The sequence below is a fragment of the Electrophorus electricus genome, chromosome 21, assembly GCF_041902795.1.
Source record: "Electrophorus electricus isolate QZ-2024a chromosome 21, ASM4190279v1, whole genome shotgun sequence".
Taxonomy (NCBI): Eukaryota; Metazoa; Chordata; class Actinopteri; order Gymnotiformes; family Gymnotidae; genus Electrophorus; species Electrophorus electricus.
Window position 1 is genome coordinate 4,147,793 of NC_137517.1, and position 19,656 is coordinate 4,167,448.

The window sequence follows — 19,656 nt, forward strand, 5'->3', positions numbered from 1 at the left end:
GCTTTTTTAAATTCTTAACTACAAGCTTTATGTTTTAATAAAGTCGTCTATTGCAACCACTCCTTAATGTCTTCTTTCCTTCATCGAATTCAAAAATAGCTTCCATGCAACCATGCAGTGAGGGATGGACAGCTAGCACATATTAAATTATGAAAATGAGGCTCAAACTTGCATGTGAATTAAAATTAGTCAAAAAAAATTATGCAAGTTTAATAAAGGTTAAACAGTGTTCATTTGATACATTCTTCATTAATAATAAGGTTTTTTTTTTTTAATTATCATTCATTTGGCAGGGGGTTGCAGTGGGTGGAAATAAACATTATGTGATGAAAAGAAAGATGATTAATATTCTGAAAAAAAAAATCCAGTGGTATTAATTTGAGTAACCTGAGTAACACACACACACACACATTATTAGGACCCTGTTCTTATTATAATATTTATACTGTAATAACATTTACATTACAATAAAAAAAGTTATTTCAAAGAATAATTAGAGAATGCAGGCACATGAGTAACAGTTGGTCAAAAATATCATTGGCATTGTTGAAGAAGAAAAAAAAAATTAATACATTCAATATTCTGTCCAATAATAAAGATATGGAATCTTTAATTAAAACAAAGTAACAATGACTAAACTTATCACAGGAACTGAATTAAGATGCTTGCCTCACCAGCTGAATAAGCACCCTGCCCGGTCCAGTAGGTGAGGAGGTAAAACACGTCCGTAATGACTGCCCAAACCTTTTTTGGCTTTCTTTACTTGGCTAACTGAAAAATCTCACCTCATGGAAATCAGCCTTTTGGAGATACTGCAACCCTGACTGGACAACCTATAATTTATAAATGAATTCTTTTATGACACATCACCTATACAATGTCCCATCAAGAGTGGAATTCTCAAAAATATTTCCTTTTTTTTTTTTTTTTAAAAACATAAATATAACCATCATAAAAAAAGGTTCTGTACAATAAAGGTTTGGCTTCATGTAAACACTGCTGTCAGGTGTGCTTATGTCCTGTACATCAGAGACAGCATTTCTGCTCTATCGCCCTGAGCGTCCCGTCAACACATGCAAAATGCTGAGGTCTTTGGTCTTGCCATAGCGTGGATATAGAATACCCATACAGTGGTGAGTTACGTTAAGGTTGTCCCGATATTGCGGTCACGAACACCGACATCCTTGCTGGATAGGAGGGGTCAGCTGAACGCCCAGTGCTGGTACAGGTCTTCCGCATTACAGGGGCTCATTACTATCTGACCATCTTTCAGGTGTAGGCACTGATCAGAGGAAGGATTCCTCAACATCCTCCCCTGGAAAACAGTAAAAAGCGAAACAGGAGGTCGACAGGACATGAGTGATCCCCCGCAAACAAATTACTAATGACACGACTCAGACTCCCCGGGTGTTACGACTTTAGACGCGGGGATGGAGAGCAGAAGGCACGTGGTTACCCATGGAGACGTGACGTACCTTGACCCAGACCCACTCCTGCTCGGGAGCGATGCTGGTGCCGCGTCCCTGCAGCTGGCAAAGTTCCACCTTCACCTGGTCCGGAAAGGGTCTAGCATGCAAGCACAGCTGCTTGGCTATGTTATGTCGCAGCTCTTTGCGTGACGAGTACTCAAAGTACTGAAAAGGACAAAAACAAACACAAACAAACAAACAAAAAACAACAACAACACAGATGTAACTCCTGCCCAGGGACCAGCTTTGTTACAAGGGGAAGGTTGTCAAACTAGTCAGGCAAAGCTTTAACGTTGCACCTAACGCGATGCGAAACTAAGACGACAACACTTCATTACACTGATGCTGTACCTGGTTCCCACCCATGTTGTGGCAGGGGTACATGATGACTGGCTTTCCTCCATTGTTATCTTCCCCTACATCCACACAGTACTGAGACCCCATGTTCCTGATCTACACAGCGGCATAAGAACAGCATCAACAGGTGGAATTCGATGCACTTAAGGAGTCGGTTAGCATAATGAACGGCGAGGAGGACTCACTGCTCCAAACTGAACAGGGACCAGATCGGGAACAAAAACCTCCGGGTAAACGTTGTTCAAATACCAGGAAAAGTTTTTGCAATGCAAACTTTCTCGGAGTTTCAGCCGGTCGGAGATGTCACCGTAGTTCTTCTGTGTGGCCCAAAACAAAAACAGTCGCGGTTAGGCAGGAAGTCTTGTTATGGATAGTCAGTCCTTTTTATAGAACACAGTTAAGTACAGCGGTAGCTCAGTGGTTAAGGTTCTTGACTTGTAATTGGAAGGTGGCTGGTTGACTGCCAAGTTGCCATTGTTGGGGGCCCCTGAGCAAGGGCCTTAACCCTCAGTTGCTCAAGTTGTAATCGGTCATAATTGTACGTCGCTTTCGAAAAAAAAAAAAAAAAAAAGTAAAAAGTAAGTACTTGGCAGGAAACGTTGAAGTTGGAGTTGAAGGGTCACTTGCCTCTTTGGCCATTTTTGATGCCTGCTGGTTGCGGCGGTAGTAGATGAGTTTGTAGTCGTCCATCCACACCTCAGCCAGGCGTACCTGGTTACGGGTGATGACCTCAGTGCCCTTGGGGAAGGTGTGTGGACTCTTGGTGCGAAAGACATGCCCCACCACCGAACATGGGATGATCTCCAACTGACCACCACACTGCCACACCTGCTCGCAGTGAAGGACAATTTATCATCACCACACAGAAACAAATCCTCTGGTTACACATTAAAAAAAAAAGCATTCCAAGAAGTTGAACTAACCCTGAAGGACATCTCCACGTTCTCTCCACCCCATATCTCCATTTTGTCGTCGTATGTTCCGATCTTCTCAAAGTAGGCTTTAGAAATGGCAAACAAGCCACCAGCAAAGGCTGGAGTTCTAGGAGCAGGACGAGTGATGAGTTGTGGAACAAATATACCCAGCAACACCACAGAACTTGCTCAACTGAATTATAAGCAGATATTTTGAGTATAAAAGTCTAATGTGGTTTAATGTAGATGGTTTGAGTCCATTAGCTACTTCAGGGGAACAATAATCAGCTTGTTTTTAAAAGCACAGTGATCTGTGGATAGCTTCACTGCACTTCACGTAACTGACCACTCCTGTACACTAGCTATCTGAAACTGGTTAATAATTGTTGCTGTGGAAATCCCACGGTCGGCAGAAATTAAAAGCTACATCAAAAATAAAACACAACAGCGCTACACTTAAAAATGCTGATGGTGTTTACCAATAACTTTCTATATGAAATGACAAGTGCAACACAGCAAGGCAACCTGAGTGTGTGTGTATGTATATAGGTGCATCAATGAACAAGAGAAAAAAGCGGAAAAACAAACAAACAAAAACCCTACTCACTTGACAGGATAGGTTTCATCCTTACGCTTTGCCTTCTCATAGTCAGGAATAGCCTCCCAGCCAAAGGTCAGGCTCCAGTCAAAGTTTCCACGGTTGTGGGCACGTGCACTGGCCACAGGCTTGTTAAACTGGAAGGTGTTCAGGTCAATGCTGGTGATGTCAGGGCTCACGACAGCTGTCGGTTCTTCTACAATCCTAGCGAGCAGTGGTTCAAGCCAACCATGGAAGCATTCACCTGAGAGGAGAAAAACGATGAAGTGACTTTGGGGCTTGGTAGACACTAGAACCCAGCATTCATCATCTGACTCCAATAACTTGCTCTACAGGTTTTTTTGTTGCCCGAGTGTCTGTGAAACTATCATGGGAAGGTAGAAGTCAGGTGGCAACAGTTAACTTTCACTGACTTTCCTTTATTGCAGTGAAAATTAAGTGACCCGCTGCCAAAATAAAAATTCCTCCAAGAAAAAGCATGGACACACTCAGAAGGAAACAATACATTATCTACCAACCAAATAAGATAAATGGCCAAGAACTAAGTAAAAGTAAACGTCATTATCCAGAACAACTTGCATCACATGTATCGGAACAAAAGTGTGTGAGATCCCTGGGAACTGAACCCAACGCACGTGGGTGTTGCCAACACCTTACTCTACCTGCTATACCAGGTGAGCTACAGGCACTTGTGCGAGGGTTAAGACTAAAGTGTCTTACGACTGAAAAAAATAATCAAACAAATTAAGATAAAGCTGCTTTAAAGTTTGCATATCTGCTAAGAAAATCAAAATGCAATATATCAAGATATCAGGAAAAGGCCAGAAGTAATTTACAGGTGATTAAATTTTTGCCTCCTGCGAGAATCACCATAACACTAACCACCATATTCCCTAATTAAAATGACACAAAGGCACTAAAGCTATGATTACCTAAAACTCTATGCAGTTTTCATATGGCTGTCAGAAGTGAGCATGCTGATTCATGATGAAGTCTGAAGGGCTACATACAGTGGGCATCCAGGAAGGTGAGGATCTCGCCCTGGGCGTGACTGGCCCCCAGCAACCGCGCTGTGATGAGCCCCTTTCTCTCTGGCTGACGCACCACTCTGACGATCTTCAACATCTTTACATACTCGTCCAGCTGGGAGTGAAGGTGATCTGCAGCAAGGCGCACCAGCCCAGGGAAAACGGGTGCATGTTGAAATAAATAAACACATTCAAATGAAAAAAAAAAAAGGGGGGGGGGGGGCGAGACACAGCCACCCACGGCCAACAGCAAGGAAACAGCCGTAACGAGGCACCCAAGGCGTTATTTACACATCACTCACAGTGGGAGATGTGCAAATGAGATGCATTTAGTGCGACATCTTGCCTCATGCTGAAATAGTCTGTCGATTAATGAATTTGCTTCCATCAGAGATGAAGAAAAAAAAAAAGTCTCATTGCATGTTATCTTCTTGTTTTGACATGAAAGAAACTAATATTTATAATGAAAAATACTTTGCTTGAAAAAAAAAGAAAAAAAAAGGCACCATTAAAACCTGCATATGAGCTGGTCTCTGCAAACCCCTCTATAAAAACCCACTTTTAAAAAAATGTTTTGAAGTGTTCACAGCAGGTATTTCTTGCGGTGGGGATGACGACTCAGCACATTATGCCCCCATCATGCACACGTCGCCGTGGAACACAATGCCTGCAACGGTTTGCACAACTGTCCTAGGTCATGACTACGGCAACACGCCATGAATGAGATGCCTTACAGCTAAGGCTGTGGGCAAAGCAGCGCTCAGGTTCTTGCTTCCCCACCCCACACACACACACACACACCACTGTTGAATGCTATAAAATTTGTATTTATTTATTTTTTAAAGCGCACCAAGATATATATATTTAAAAAAAAAAAAAAAAAAAAAAAAAAAAAAAAAAAGGCACCTAACTGACAAATGTTATGCATGCATGCAGGGTAGACACCATTTCCTGTGGTGAGATGTCATTCGAGTCCATTTAACTTCCCTCAACAACTTCCCCCTTTCACACGAGCGCCTTACTACAGTTAACCCAGAACGAGCATGATACGGTACATTCTGAACCAGGAGGGCCCGCGGCAGTGCCTGGCAGGAAGAATCCTCAAGTTTGATGGCCCCTCTGCTCCAACCCACCGACTAAAGGTGACAATCCACTGATGATGAGAGCCACGTGTGTTTAAGCAGGGGCGTCGCCCAACCGCTGTGGACTTTTGCCCTGTGCGAGCCAAGCTAGCCACCCCTATTCCCAATAAACCCAGGGCTGATAATCGAGCGAGATTGTTCGTTGCTTAGGTCTGAACGTGCCGTCCCCATTGGGATCCAGGACACGCTGTGCAAACAAGTGCTCAAGCATCCGGCACAGAACAGGCGGTTTGTTTGGAGTAGGGGTGGAGTCTCGGGATAGGGCTAAAGATCAGGCCACGCGGTTCAGGCGAGGGGGTGAGGCATGGAACCGCGGCGTAGGCGAGGACGCACCCACCTGCTGTGCTCTTGTCGTCCACGAGGATGATCTCCTTCAGCAGCAAGGCTGGGGATGTGTGCAGCACGCTGTAGACGGTGCGAAGAAGCGTGGACCAGGCCTCGTTGTGGAACACGATGATCACGCTGGTCGTCGGGAGCGGGGGACACCGCTTGAACTTGCGATCCACACACCTGATGTGAACAAAACATGTGGGGTGGGGGCATGACGAGCCTTGGGCACTGCCTATTACCATGAGCGGATTCATTGGCACAATTGCATCGCTGGCTCAGCTCATCCCAATTAACAGCACAATTTACTTGAGCGCATTGCCTGATCCCTCATGCCCAAGGAACCAAACCTAGCCAGGTTAAATTGGTGCCAAATAACCCATCAAAGGGTAGAGCAATATGAGAAACACTGCAGCAATGCCTTCTGCTCCTGGCAATTGTACATTTGATGAAGCAGGTCCTTCAGGCCAAACCCCGCCCCTCTACCTGGGAACAGTACATTCCACTATCAACAACGAGTATTTGACCAGTGCTTGTACATTTTCAACAGTAGCCTTTGAGTCAACAGAACACAGCTCACCTGCTTTCGTGTGTAAATACCAACCTGCCCTATATAAAGCACTTGACACTCAAAAAATAAATAAATAAATAAAAATAAATGTAAAAAAAACCCCACATACATACATACCCGCCAGCTTGCTGCTAACAGCCTATTAAATATATCACTTACAGCATTACAGACAATAATTACAATGGCTTGGGTTCACCACTTACTCTGGTGGCCGCGTGTCATCGCCGAGGCTGCGGTGCAGAGAGATCCGGTCACTCGCGAACTGGTTAAAACAGTGGCGGGTCATTCCCTCCTCCTTCTCCTTCTCCTCGGCCTTGGTGAGCTCGTCCTTCTGGAAAGCCTGGCCCCCTGCTCCAGGGCTTTGGGCGTCCTCTGCAGGCCTCTGTATCCAGGGCATGAGCTGCGCTTGCGTGTAGAAGCCTGGGGGGCAGTTCTCGTCGATAGTGGGAGACCTCTCTGCTAGCGGGGGCTGTGGAGCTCTGATCTGGAAGGGGAAGTTGTTGATGGCCCCGCGCACCATCTCCATCACGCGCTCCTTCCGGTGCGAGAGGTCCTCCAGCCAGGGCTCCTGGGTCCCACTGCCCACATCCCTCTGCAGGACCACCAGTACGAGCATGAAAAGCGTGCCGCCCAGCAACACCAGCTTCAGGGGGGACAGGCGACGCCTCGGAAGTAGGCGCATCACTGCCAGATGAGCCCCAGGGTCCTAAGGACTACAGGAATCAAGGGGACACAAGACCAGTCGATAACAAGTGGAGCAAACGTTTACCAACCGAGCAATTTTGCTCCAAGCACAGCAGATGTCCCCGTCACAGGGAGAGGTGTTACAAATATGCAGCCAGCGCATTTTCCATCATTTGCAAACATGGACTGCTCAGATGTCAGATGAGCGTCAATGCAGAAAGTTCAGCTCACTTGACGAAAGACGGATTGCCACACCCCATACCGATGACGCTGCAGAGACTGCGTGGCAATCCGTCTTTTGTCAGGTGAACTGTAGTTGCCGCACTGAAGCTCATCTGGTATCAAGACTGACACCACCCACCCCCCACACACTAGTGACAGGCCCTCTCAGAGCTTTGAAAGGGAACACAGCCGTTAAGCAAAGCATGATTACAGACGACACTTGGCACTGACAAGACAGTTTTGACATGCCCCTAACGCTGTGATATTTCAACAAATTACCATTTATTTCAGACGTACAAAGCTAAAAAAAAACCTGTGTGATTCGGAACCACTTTGATTCTGATTTAATACCGACAAAGGCTGCAGGCTGTGTGGATCTGTCTGTCACAGTATTCTGACAAACTGGTTGTTCTGGGACAGAAGCTGTTTCAGAACAATGCAAAGCGTAGAGAATCTTCTACAGCAATCCTCAGATGACTGTACGGTAAAACCTACCGCAGTATACACGTTTTTATAGGGAATACAACAAACTTTACCAACATAGACACCAGTCACTGTAACTCTCGTGTAGAACTGTGACATGGAGCCGACTGTTATCTTTTCGGAGTTCTTTAAAGCGATAAGTCTAATATTCCGATAACTTCGTATCATGCAAGTCTACTTCCTGAACATCGACGTGCACTTAACAGAACACTAAAAGACCTACACAGGAAACTCATTTTATTAAATGTAGCCAACAAGGAAACAACTGTCTGTTTCTGAAGGTAGACTGAGTTAAGGTAATTAAAAGGTGGATTTTCCAAACTCGAAACTATGCGTAAGAACGGATTTCTCCCATTCACAACAGATTATTTAAAATAAAAATAAAGACGGGCAGAATATTTGAGAATAATATTTCTGTTGAAATACAATAACCAATGACAAAGAACAGAGGCGAAATTTGCCTTTGGGACCTATGATCAACAGTGTTGCGGAAACAAGCCGGAGAGACGGGGCGGATATTCTAAGCTGCGAGACTAGTCACCAAATCTTCAGAGTTTAACCTACCTGTAGAAGCGTCACCGAGATAGTAAAAGAGGACAGACCAATGCGTTATTCTTCGTTGTTTTTTTTTATTTTTCAGCGTGCAACTCTCTCGGGAAGACGAAATGAATGGAGTGATGGCGTAAGCACCAACTTCGCGTTGGCTACCCTATTAAGTAGGCGCGGTACGGATCAGCGGATTGCTATACTGGCCTCCCGGCTTCCCTTTGAACGCAACAGGTGCCATTCGTCCAAACGATTAACGAGTGTCCCCGGGGTCCTAATGTCGACGGATTCGTTCTAGCGGTGCCCTAGAGCATGGTGCGCAGGCGCAAAAAAAAACAACCCACTTTCTTAAAACTACTTGAAAAGCTTTTTCATTTTATGCTAGACTACTCTAAAAATATGTTGATCCGACTACACATATTCTTTCATTGAAAATTTTAGAGACAACTTAATTCAAGTAATAGGTAGGATGCAATACGTTTGCAAGCTCTGCCTTAGATGTAAATAATTAATTGGAAAGAAATTGCATACCATCTCGAGTATCGTCGTCTTGAAACCCAATACAGATTTATTCGGAAACAGAGAAAGGCACGCCAAAGGGGAAAGAGGCGGCGGGCCCTGTCTTATCGGATTACTGCCTGTGGCTGAGAGTCGAGATTGGGAACCATTTACTGACGTCACTGCAGACAAAGCGGGGTCAAAGTGTCCTAAATGTGCAATTTTACGTCATAACCAGTAACCAGCGCGTGGCAGACCGGGGCTGCTGGCTGGGTCCGAGTTTCTAATCCATTTTGGGTCGAAGGTGTAAGCAAAGTTTTAACCCCAAACAACAGCGTATCGCTCAAAAGTGCCCATAAATGTATTTTAATGATGTGTTTATTTTATCAAGGCACCAGTGGTGTTACTGTGGTGACCAAAGTGAGCTTCATCGCCTCCATGTATAATCTGTATGGTAAACATAGACTTCCAGCTTCTCACAAGAACCCGTGCGGCTTACAACGTGGGTTTCTTGTATGGTGTGACACAGATGTAGTCTAATGCCCTCTTGTGGAGCAGATGTCTGTGCGTTTTCTCTCCCATTTACCTTGACATGTCTTTGTCAAGGATGGAAAAGTGAATTACTGAAACTGTACATCTTGAATGAGGTATCAACCAAATTACCTTTCAACTAGTGCTAAAATATAGTGTAAACTCCATTCATCTAATAAATTGGAGTAATCAAGTATCCAGAGCAGGAGTCGTCAAACTTTAGTGGTGGGCCAAGGGTTAAAATATAAGAAAATAATGAATTTGTGTGGGTTGAAAAATGTGAGTACATCCTGTTTATTCAGTTTTGTAATGAATGCTAATCTTATAGAAAGATTTTAGATACTTGAGTCAAGTGAAGCCAAATTTATTTATCTAGTGCTTTTTACCAACATGAATTGTCACAAAACAGCAAATGTCTGGGTACAGGTTCCTAATGAGCAAGCCAGAGGCGACAGTGACCAGGAAAAACTCCCTGGGTGGAATCAAGGAAGAAACTTTGGGATTACCAAGACTGAAGAGGGAACCCATCCCCACTTGGCAGCCCAGCTAACAAATGATCAATACTTGGTTACATTATGTTTAGTCCAAGTAGCCACTTTAATCTAGTTCAAGTTCAAGTTCAAGTTCAAGTTCAAGTTTGGTTTATTTGTCACATACATAGTCATACACAGTATAACTCGCAGTGAAATGGTGGAGAGTGCTCTGTCCAAACGGAGGAAAGATGGGAGTCTCAGATACTCCGGTGGTTCTAGATTGGGCAAGCTGTTTCTGCATCAGTTGGAGTATGCTGGATGGATATGGTAACATCTGTTCATCTTCTGGAGGCACGGGGACATTTTCTGGTGTCGTCCACGATGCTTTGTCACTGGTGAGCAGGTCTAGTCCAGTGTTGGCATCAACTCTGCAGTAACATGCAAATAAAATAGATAGAAATGTGTAGTTAGGTCTGTGAAGATGAACACCACACGAACAGTCTGTATACAGCAGACGTGATCAGCATGGCGCTCTTGCGCGTTTATCTGTAGCATATCTCTGCATATATACAGGAAGTCAACCAAAAGTTTGAGTAAACAAATAATCTGGATTCAACCTGAGGTGTGTCTGAGTCCCAAATTAAAGATAGAAGTCTGTTCCATAAGTGAGGGACTTTATTGGGAAGGCTCATTTTCTGGCTGTAATTTTACTAATTCTAGGAGCCAAGAGAAATCTCGCAGTTTGAGAGCGCAGGTTATAGTATGGAATGAGCTCACTCAGATTCTGTGGGGCCAGACCATGTAGCGTTTTATATCTTGTTTATCAACAAGAGTATTTTAAAGATGATGATGAAATTTAACTGAGAGCGTGTAGAGCTGGAAAAATAGGACAAATGTGATCAAATTTCTAGCTCTTGTATGGACTCTGGCTGATGCATTATGTACAAATTGGAGTTTATTTAATAACTTTTTAGAGCATCCAATTAGAAGACCATTAAAATAATCAAATTTAATCCAGTTAATATGATGAGGAATTTATATCTCAGTTTAACAATATTATGTAAATGCACAAGGCAGCTTTAGTAACATTATATGAGTGTCAAATGAAAGATCAGAGTCAACAGTCAATACATGCATGTTTTGTTTGTTTGTTGTTTTTTTTAAACAACAATTTTGGGTGTTCTTGAAAGCCATCAACATTTAGAAGAATATTTGATAATTTGCCTGTTGTGGCTTTGGGTCCATGGTGTAGCATCTCAGTTTAATTCAGAAGGAGAAAGTTGGTTTTCATCCAGTTTTTTATTTCCTGTACCCAGTTTTGTTAGATGCATGGCTAAAATCAGAATTAGCAGACATCTTTAACTGAGTATCATCCACGTAACAATGGAAGTTAATGCCCTGCTTATAAATAATTGTGCCTATAATTGTGTAGCACAGAGCATTCATTATATACAATGACAAATTGACAACAATCTGTCAAATAAGATTTAAACCAGAGGTTTATACTCTAATGCCTAGCGTTTCCAGTCTGTCTAAAAAGATGTGATCTATGGTATCGAATATATCACTAAGAATTAAGAAAAGAGATACATCCTTTATTAGAGGGTACTAAAAGGTCATTAACTAATTTGGTTAGTGCAATTTCAGTGCTGTAATGTGGTCTAAATCCAGACTGCAATAACTTGTGGACATAATTTGCAAATCGGGGCATAATTACAGCAAAACTGTTTTTCTAGTATTTTGGCAATAAAAGGCAGGTTCGAAATTTCAAAATTGGTCTGTTATTGGAAATTACGGTAAACACTCTGCGCCCAGTAACCTCATTAGTCTCCATTCAAACGCTGCGCTTATGCGACGCACCGGTGGCCATTAACATTACAACACTGGAGTTTCCGGCGATGATCCGTGTTAATCAGATCAAATATCAATCTCTCAGTAAGCAAAATGAAAAAAAAAAAAAGAAAAAAAAAAAGACCACGGTGGGTTCGCAGGGTCAGTGCATCAAACCTTGGTGTTGTCACTGTGGCTGCGTCCAGAGTGGGAACGGGAGGTTACATTACTCCATCCAGACGCTTAGTGAGAAGCCAGGTTACGCTAAAGCCTCCAACAGGGTACAGCTTTCACTGCCGAGCTGTAGGTGGCAGAGATACTAAACAACATTTGGGTGTCATTCGAAGTTGAAGCCAAAAAGTTCAGCATGCAAATTAAACAGAATCGGCGTACGCAAAGAAGTGTTACGTCGACGTGCTGATTTTCTGTGAGTTTTTTATTTGCGCAAGAGGAAAGAGAACGATAATGACGCTGCGTCAGTCAGTCGGTAGTCCGGCTGGCGGAGGTCCTCGTTATCGCTCCCGGATTCCCGACACCCTGCGGTTACTCTGCACGACTGCGTTGGTACCTCCAAAGCCTCCAAACACGCCGCAAGCAGGGCGTCCACGATAGTGGCTAGCTGCAGTGAACCAAAAGCAAGAACTAAAACGGGGGAAAAGCCACTCTGAAAAGAGTGTGTTCATTTCTTTTTCATTCACCAGGAAACAGGCTAACACAGCGTGCGCACATTCTACACTAGTTGAAAAGAAACCATAAAAAACTTTGTAAAACCTTGATTACTCGTATTCTGATCTTTGATCCATCTTATGCGAGGCTGTATGCAATGCTGTGCTCACTTACTCAAACACTCACGAAGGTCCCTGTAGTTTTATTACCCACTTCTGTGTTGTCGGATAAGCAACACCTTACCCATTCTCTAGTCAGACCAAATAAAATTGCCCTTAGCTGTCAAGAGCGGCCTAAGCTTGCCTGGATGAGACGAGTGCGATCCCACTCTGCTGAGGAACTCGACAGATGGCACCGTTTTCCTCCCAAGCTTGTCCTTGGGGACATTTGGTACAAGGATCCTTTGCCTGCTAGTGAAGTTGTGCAATTTAACAGTTACAACTTCCTTTGCATGCCCACAACAGATTCTTGTTATGCAAGGTTTCATGATTAGTTTCCCATTCACCTACTTTCCTACTTGATACAATAAAATATTAATTTGTTGAAATAAAAGTATGTGACTATGTACTTATCCTTCTGCTTGCTTACAAAGATTCTGTCACTGTCAATCTTCAACTTGGAAATAAACGTGCCGTTTCTTTTTGCAGTCTTTGGAGACGGTAATGAAAAGAAGTCTGATTTCTTTGACAAAAAAATGGAAACCTCTTTTAAATATCTTACATTCTGTATTCTGGAAATGTCTGCTGAATCCAACTGAAGGAAGCTAAACTTTCAGTATGTGAACCCATTACTGTCATTCTGAAACATAGCAGTGGTAAACAAATACCTGAGGCAGCTTTGCATAAACACGATCATGGATGTGTTAAAGCCTCTTGGCAAGGAGCCGTTTTGAAGGCATAAATTACAGTTCATCATAAACCATGTTTACAGGTGGCGTTACTGTCCCCAAAGCCAAAAGGTCTGTTGCAGTTCTGTACATTCAGTGGCAACTGTTGCCTTTTTATTTGGGATATAAAACAAATACAGCGATACAAATGTCATTCGCTGAAAGCATAGTCCAGACACAAGAGCTTAGTTATTTGTTTTAGCTTTTAAAAAACAAGGTCTTGAAAGTCCTTTGAAAACATGAAGTTTCCCTGCGCCAGTGATGTCAAAGCTATAGTCTGCGGTGACGTAAGGGAGCTCCGTTTCCACTCCATGCTGAAACAAAAAAAAAAAAGGGAGGTAACAATCACCATCAGATAAATAAACTGACTATTGACTACTGATGACAGAGAGCTATATGCCAAATACAGTGAAAAATATCATCGATTTGGCCAGTGGGACATAATTGCAACTGCAGTAAAACTCCTCACTTGTTTCACAGGTGGAAAAACAACAAAAAAACCCAAAACAATTATTTAAAATAATTATATAATAATAAATATATTATATTTAGTAGCATGGGAACTCCATCAAAAAGCCCATGACATCTTAGCAGCACTACCAAGTCACAAATGTTAACAGTGCACGTTCACTGAGCTGACTGATCTTTCGAGTCTTCTGACAGTTCATGTGGCTTTGCAGATCATCTCCCCTGCGGCGTGCAGCGAAGCTACGACGCCTCACAGTTTCCGCAAGTCGCAAACATCAATGGCTATGGATGCATGCGCCGTAGTATAGCCACAGCAGGCATGTCTGGGGTGGGTACGGTGCCCGATTCATACCTGCATGGTGAGGAGCATTTTGGGCAGGGTGACCTCGCCCAATAGCAAACAGTTGACCTGCCGCAGGACGGCCGGGGGCACCGGGGTAACCAGGAAATAGAGCCCTCGTGCCATGTCCACCCCTCTGAGGACACCTTGGACAGGGAAGGAAGGGATACAATGAGCATTTGCAGGAGTTTCCTTGTTCCATAAACCCGGGAAGTTACGACGGGATGTCTTGGCCAAAGCGCGGGGACGCTTTCTCGTCGCGGCATTAAGAGCCGAGAGAGACTGTGGAGCGGGCAGGCGGGGTGGACGCACCTAAGCCCACGCACGGGCAGACGGGCGTCTGAGAGAGGAGCACAGGTCCGCCTCTTCCCACCACCTTCTCGTCCAGGCAGCACAAGCCCACCAGGCTGGCGTTGGCAGCGTACAGGATGTGGTCGGGAGCCACCTCGCAGTGAGTGACGCCGAGCGCCACGGCCGAGAGTGGCACCTACAGGGGGGATACGTTTTCAGCACAGCACTGTGTTCTCTCAAGCCTGGGGACACTGCTAGTTACCACACCCAGTTCAATGAAGGCGAAAAACACATCCGTAATCCCGCAGTCCTCTAGGCTTAGAGCGCAACCTCTCTGCACTTCGGTCGCCGTGAAAAGCACATGCAGAGGACTTTAAACAGTCCCGAGGGGATGCAAACGCGGCCCACGTACAATGTTTTGCATGCGAGGCGTGGAGAGTCTTTCGGGGGCGGGGGGGCGGGAGGGGTCACCTGGTAGGGGGTGAAGCAGTGGAGTGGGCGGACAGGGCACGGTCCTGCTGACTGCAGCTGGCTGAAGTAGCCCAGGAGGGCCAGGTCCCGAAGCTCATTGCTACGTTGATGACGCCTATGGGGGAGAAACACACAGGCAGGGTGTTGCTTATGAGGGCAGAGCTCAGCACATCCCCTACCCCGACACTCCTACGCCGGCTTATTACTGAGTAAAAAAGAAAACACAAAACAAAACAAAAAACAGTCAACAGTGTCTTCCCAGTATGAAAACTGAAGGAGTGTGAAATAAAACAGTCGACCTCAGATTGGTCTTCTCCAAAATTATGGCACAGCAGCAGAGCGGTTAGCAGTTTTCTAACACTACTAATTCAGCTCATGTTAAACAGACGTGTTCAGGACCGGCAGCACACCAGCGTGTGCCGTGCTGAGGTTGTGTTAAGAATCATGGAACCATCGACCTGCTAAACGTATGCTCCTCCGCAACTGACTAGCGACACTTAGGATTGGCTCACATTTCTCCGGAGGTGCCCGCCCCTTCGAACTCTGAGTGGATGCTGAGAAGCACGTGACCCCTGGAGGCGAGGTGACCGTCCAGCTCATCGGCGAGGACCGGCTGGGCAGGGGGATGCGTCTGAAAGCCGTGCGCGGACCGCAGGAACTCTGGCGTGAGGTTGGCGCACTGGGGCGCGTCGCCGTAGCTCAGCTGCACCAGGTGGGTGACGGAGAAAAAGCGAATGAGGTCCACCAGTACCTGGAAGCCATGACCTGCAGAACACAGTTATAAAGGACAGGGGGAAAGTTGTAACCAGCTGTTCTCACCGTTCGCAGAACAGTGAAGTGTAGCTACACTGTAGAAAACACTGTTCCCAGGTCAGGGAAGGAGCTAAAACAGCAGGGCTAGTGTTTTTTACACACACACACAGAAAAGCATAGAAAGCAAATAAAAAGGAGACAGATCTACTTTTATTTAATAATGTGCAGTCACCAGCTGAGGCAAAAAAAAAAAGTTACATTTTAGAGGGAGGCCTAGAGCAAAACTGAAGCCCAATAATGGCAGCCATATGCCAGAATCTTGACATCATTTGTGATAACCTGGCTTCAGACTCATTTCATTACGAGGGTAGTGACTTCAGTGCAGCGTCTGACCTTTGACCCAGCCCATGGTGTTGATGACGATGGGGCTCTCTCCACTGTAGTACCTCCAGAGGGACTTGAGGGAGTCCAGGTATCGGTCCAAGTCAGCCTGGCAGTCAGACTGTCCGTAAAACACCATGTGCTCTGCCTCTCGCTGGTGCGTGAAGGGGGGGCCTTAGAGAGAAGCCAGATCATTATGACTTAAACAAAACAAAAACACACTCGCGCTTTAGTATTAGATGTCAGACAGAGAGGGGCAAGTTGAAGCTTAAATACATTTGATATTTTATTTCTCTGCATTGTAAAATCTTGTTTTTAAAGAGTGCTGTACAAACAAAGAAACGCCGGTATTGGCAGCGTTGCTGACAGTGGTATTAGTGGTGTTTGCGTTGTGTTCACTGCAAGCGTGTGGCGTGACTGCCAAGCGAGATGGAAAAGTGTGCTTACCTAGCAACGGCTCCGTCACTGTGCTGAGAGAGAGACATCCAGGAGGAGTGAATTCTGTCTGGCCAAGGTCACACTCAAGATACTCTACACTTGCAGTGCTGCACGCACGCACGCACGCACACACACACACACACGGACAATTACCACACACACCTATATGCAGTTGAACAAGGGCGCCAGTTCACAGCTTCGCTTCCTGCTTTATTTCCCCCCACACACGATCACTCACTTCACACTTCACTCCATTCAAAAATTGTATTAGGTGCTTCAAAAGATGAAACCCCATTCTGGGTCATACATAGCTCAGACTGAACCCAGGCCGTGATGACCGGGTGCTGATGGCACTCACTGATTGAGCAGAGTGTTGATGAGATGCCGGTTGAAGGAGGACTTGCCGGAGTTTTTGGCCCCGCACACAAGAATGATGGGGCAGCGATCAAAGTCACCTGTGGACAAAAGACGAAAAGACGCAGTGCTTTCATCATTCCCTCGTAAAGAAAAAGACGTGCGGTGCGGTGCGGAGGACGAGGAATCAGACAGTTGGCGTAAAACATCAACAGGTTAAAAGCCAAACTCATCCTCATTTTTTCATTATATAGCATTTACAACATTTGGTGTAAATGTAAATGATATATAATGAAAAAAAAAAAGTGTCGGATTTTAAACATCTTTGAGAGATGATGTGTGAAATATATATGGGTTTGGATGTTTGTACCTTCCCAGGCATTGAGCAGGCTGCTGAGAGCCTCTCTGTAGCTGCGGGAAACCACCAAGCCTCGAGCACACAGCCCCCGCAGAGCAGTCAGGCCTACAGCTGAGAAAGCAGCATTTTGTACAGCAGCCTGAGAGCGCAGCTCCTTCTGCAAACGCACGCAAACACACACACACACACGCACGCACGCACGCACAGCCTCAGTGCACTGCATCACCTTAATAAGCACATGTGCTGTTCAATATAAATGGCCGAACAACAGGTTCAATGGTTGAATCTGACACAGAATTTCAGTTTAGTGCCTCCCATTTTTCAACACACCTGAATGCAGCGGTGGCAACTGCTTCCCTGCGTTGGACCCAAACTGTGCTTTGGCACTCAGCAACTGGGTCTGACATTCTCACTAACCTCTGCGTGATCTGGCCAGGAGCCTGTGTAACAGGCGGTGCCCACTCACCGAGCTGAGGCCGAAGAGATGGTCAAGCTCCCCGAAGCTGGTGAGGAAGCGCACGAGTGGCGTGTCCAACGGCTGCAGCAGCACCACACACGAGTCCGAGTCCACCTCGCTCAGCAGCCTCTTCCGCGGCTCTGCCAACAAGTTGCAGGAAGTCACACGCGAGCCCGCGGTTCACGTGCGAGGGCCAAGCCGGTGCCGGCGGCGAGCTCCTACCTGAGGAAAGGTGCTTTCGGACGATGGCTTTGGCCTCCAGGCGACCCTCTTTCCTGTTCCTGCCGGGGGGGGCGCAGTCCCCCAGGGCGATGATGGTGAGGGGGCAATGGGACGGGGGAGAGAAGAGCGGGTAAGGCTGCTGGCCCTGCTCGATGGTAAAGCCCATCACCTCCACGCGACCACTCAGGCACGTGAGCAGGCACTTGCCCCGAAAACAGAGGAACTGAAAAATACATCACCAAAAAGACTACAGCTAAAAGGACTAACAGCAGGTACCTCCAGCATCATCATCAAAACACAGAAATGTTATGCCACAACCAGCACGGTTGTTTTTGTTGTTGTTTTTTTTTTTTTTACCTGGCCTTGCTGCAAGACCAGCACTGTGTGGTTCTGCACGTGGTCATACTGGGCGTGGTACTCGGGAGGTTCCTCGTCTTCCAACTGAACGCGAGCCACTGGCGTCAAGTCCTCTTCACCTCCTTTCATCTCCAGACCGTTCTGAAGAACACTCTTGGCATAGGAGCTCCAGTCCTGAGAGTCCTCTGAATCGCTGCCCGTCTCCAACTCGGTCCCCCCATTGGTGTGGACACGAGGGAACGTCACAGGAGGGACCCGGACCTTGGCCCTAACAAAGTTACTCTCCTCCGGGGACAAAGTTACAGCCTTTGCATGTGCCTTCTGTAACCGTTTTAACTTGGACTTCTGTCTGTTAGCTAACTGGGGTACAACCTTGGCCACTGTGGGGCTTGAGGTGAGCTGAGAGGGGTCCAAACTGCGAATTCTTTTGTTGTGCACTCGCCACTTGCTCTTCGGGTGACGTTTAGTGGCGTTTCGCTGCTCATTTTTGGAACGAGAAGAGGCTTTATGCACCTTCATACTTTCATTGGCACCGTTTCACACCTACACGAAAGACCGAACACACGGTAGGACCTTAAAATTACACAATCACGACGGCGAAGTTTTTGAAAAAGCCAGGTTTCTCACCTTGGGGAGCTAGCTAGCTAACTAATCAACTTAGCTAGCTAATTCTCTAGCTACAATTCATTATGTGGCGTTAGTTCTACCTTTAACAAGCAGGCAGTTACCTGGCTCAGCCACCACTCAGCACTAGCAGCATGGCAATATTTTAGCACTGCCCTGGTACTGAACGAGCTAGCTAGCGAATGTATTAACCTATAGTTCATATTTACAATAGGTGACGAGCGTTTCAGACGGGGCCGACGTTGCTAATTAAGCAGTTTGTTTTTATAGACGTCTTTTGGTTAGCTTTAGTAGTTAGCTTAGCTGGCGTGGCTGTGTTAGCTTGCTACTTACCTGTGTGAGAAAAGCTGCGACCGCTGATTGGAAAGAGAACATTCAAGATCTGGCGGTTATAAACTTTTAAACTATTCAATTATTACATTAACTCAGGCTCGCACATCGCTTCACTACCAAGCTAGCTGGTTAGCAACCGCGACCCCTCCATGTCAGCTGTAAAAACCACACCACACGTCCGATAACGGCGAACCGGCGCGCAATCTCTCACACAAAAGCGTTGTCTCCGTTTCTCAGACTATAAATAATACTCTTGACAGAACCGAAATCTTAAAACAAAAACAACGCAGCCTTCCGCTGTCCAGCACAGGCAGCGCTCAAAACGGCGAGCAGAAGGCGACGAGCTGGACGACACAAGCCTTTCCCGGAGTTTGAGTTGCGTTGATCTACTCACAGCACGAAACAGCATGAAGATAAATACTGCAGTTTTACACCGTCCGCTGACTAGAAGAATGTGCTTTGGATTTCTTAACTCGGTTTCTAATTTGCGGATACGACTCAGGTTATTAAATCATTTATTAGCAACATATAAACCCATCGCAATGTACTCTTTGGCCGACCACCATCGAGTTCTAACAATAAGT

At 45.6% G+C, this 19,656-nt stretch overlaps 2 protein-coding genes across 4 annotated transcripts; both read right to left on the reverse strand.

Moving 5' to 3' along the window:
- Positions 1–194: 194 nt before the first annotated feature.
- galnt6 (UDP-N-acetyl-alpha-D-galactosamine:polypeptide N-acetylgalactosaminyltransferase 6 (GalNAc-T6)) lies at positions 195–8,980 on the reverse strand. Of its 2 annotated transcripts, none has more exons than XM_081704655.1 (11): positions 8,873–8,980; positions 6,610–7,119; positions 5,846–6,018; positions 4,349–4,498; positions 3,348–3,582; positions 2,750–2,867; positions 2,454–2,654; positions 2,012–2,143; positions 1,821–1,922; positions 1,476–1,634; positions 195–1,315 (listed from the first exon to the last, which is right to left on the reverse strand). In XM_081704655.1, the coding sequence occupies exons 2-11, from the start codon at positions 7,086–7,088 to the stop codon at positions 1,202–1,204; spliced, it is 1,863 nt and encodes a 620-aa protein (XP_081560781.1). In that variant the 5' UTR covers positions 7,089–7,119; positions 8,873–8,980; the 3' UTR covers positions 195–1,201. The 2 variants fall into 2 exon arrangements, with proteins under 2 accessions (XP_081560781.1, XP_026867713.2); XM_027011912.3 differs by lacking the exon at positions 8,873–8,980 and adding an exon at positions 8,360–8,581.
- Positions 8,981–13,308: 4,328 nt separating this feature from the next.
- On the reverse strand, positions 13,309–19,638 carry nol9 (nucleolar protein 9). 2 transcript variants are annotated; one of them, XM_035521319.2, is made up of 13 exons: positions 19,284–19,638; positions 18,116–18,658; positions 17,759–17,981; positions 17,546–17,676; positions 17,092–17,236; positions 16,726–16,822; positions 16,377–16,474; positions 15,942–16,103; positions 15,308–15,560; positions 14,796–14,910; positions 14,346–14,520; positions 14,046–14,179; positions 13,309–13,539 (listed from the first exon to the last, which is right to left on the reverse strand). In XM_035521319.2, the coding sequence occupies exons 2-13, from the start codon at positions 18,632–18,634 to the stop codon at positions 13,411–13,413; spliced, it is 2,181 nt and encodes a 726-aa protein (XP_035377212.2). In that variant the 5' UTR covers positions 18,635–18,658; positions 19,284–19,638; the 3' UTR covers positions 13,309–13,410. The 2 variants fall into 2 exon arrangements, with proteins under 2 accessions (XP_035377212.2, XP_035377210.2); XM_035521317.2 differs by having other exon boundaries at positions 19,073–19,637.
- Between the last annotated feature and the right edge of the window lie 18 nt (positions 19,639–19,656).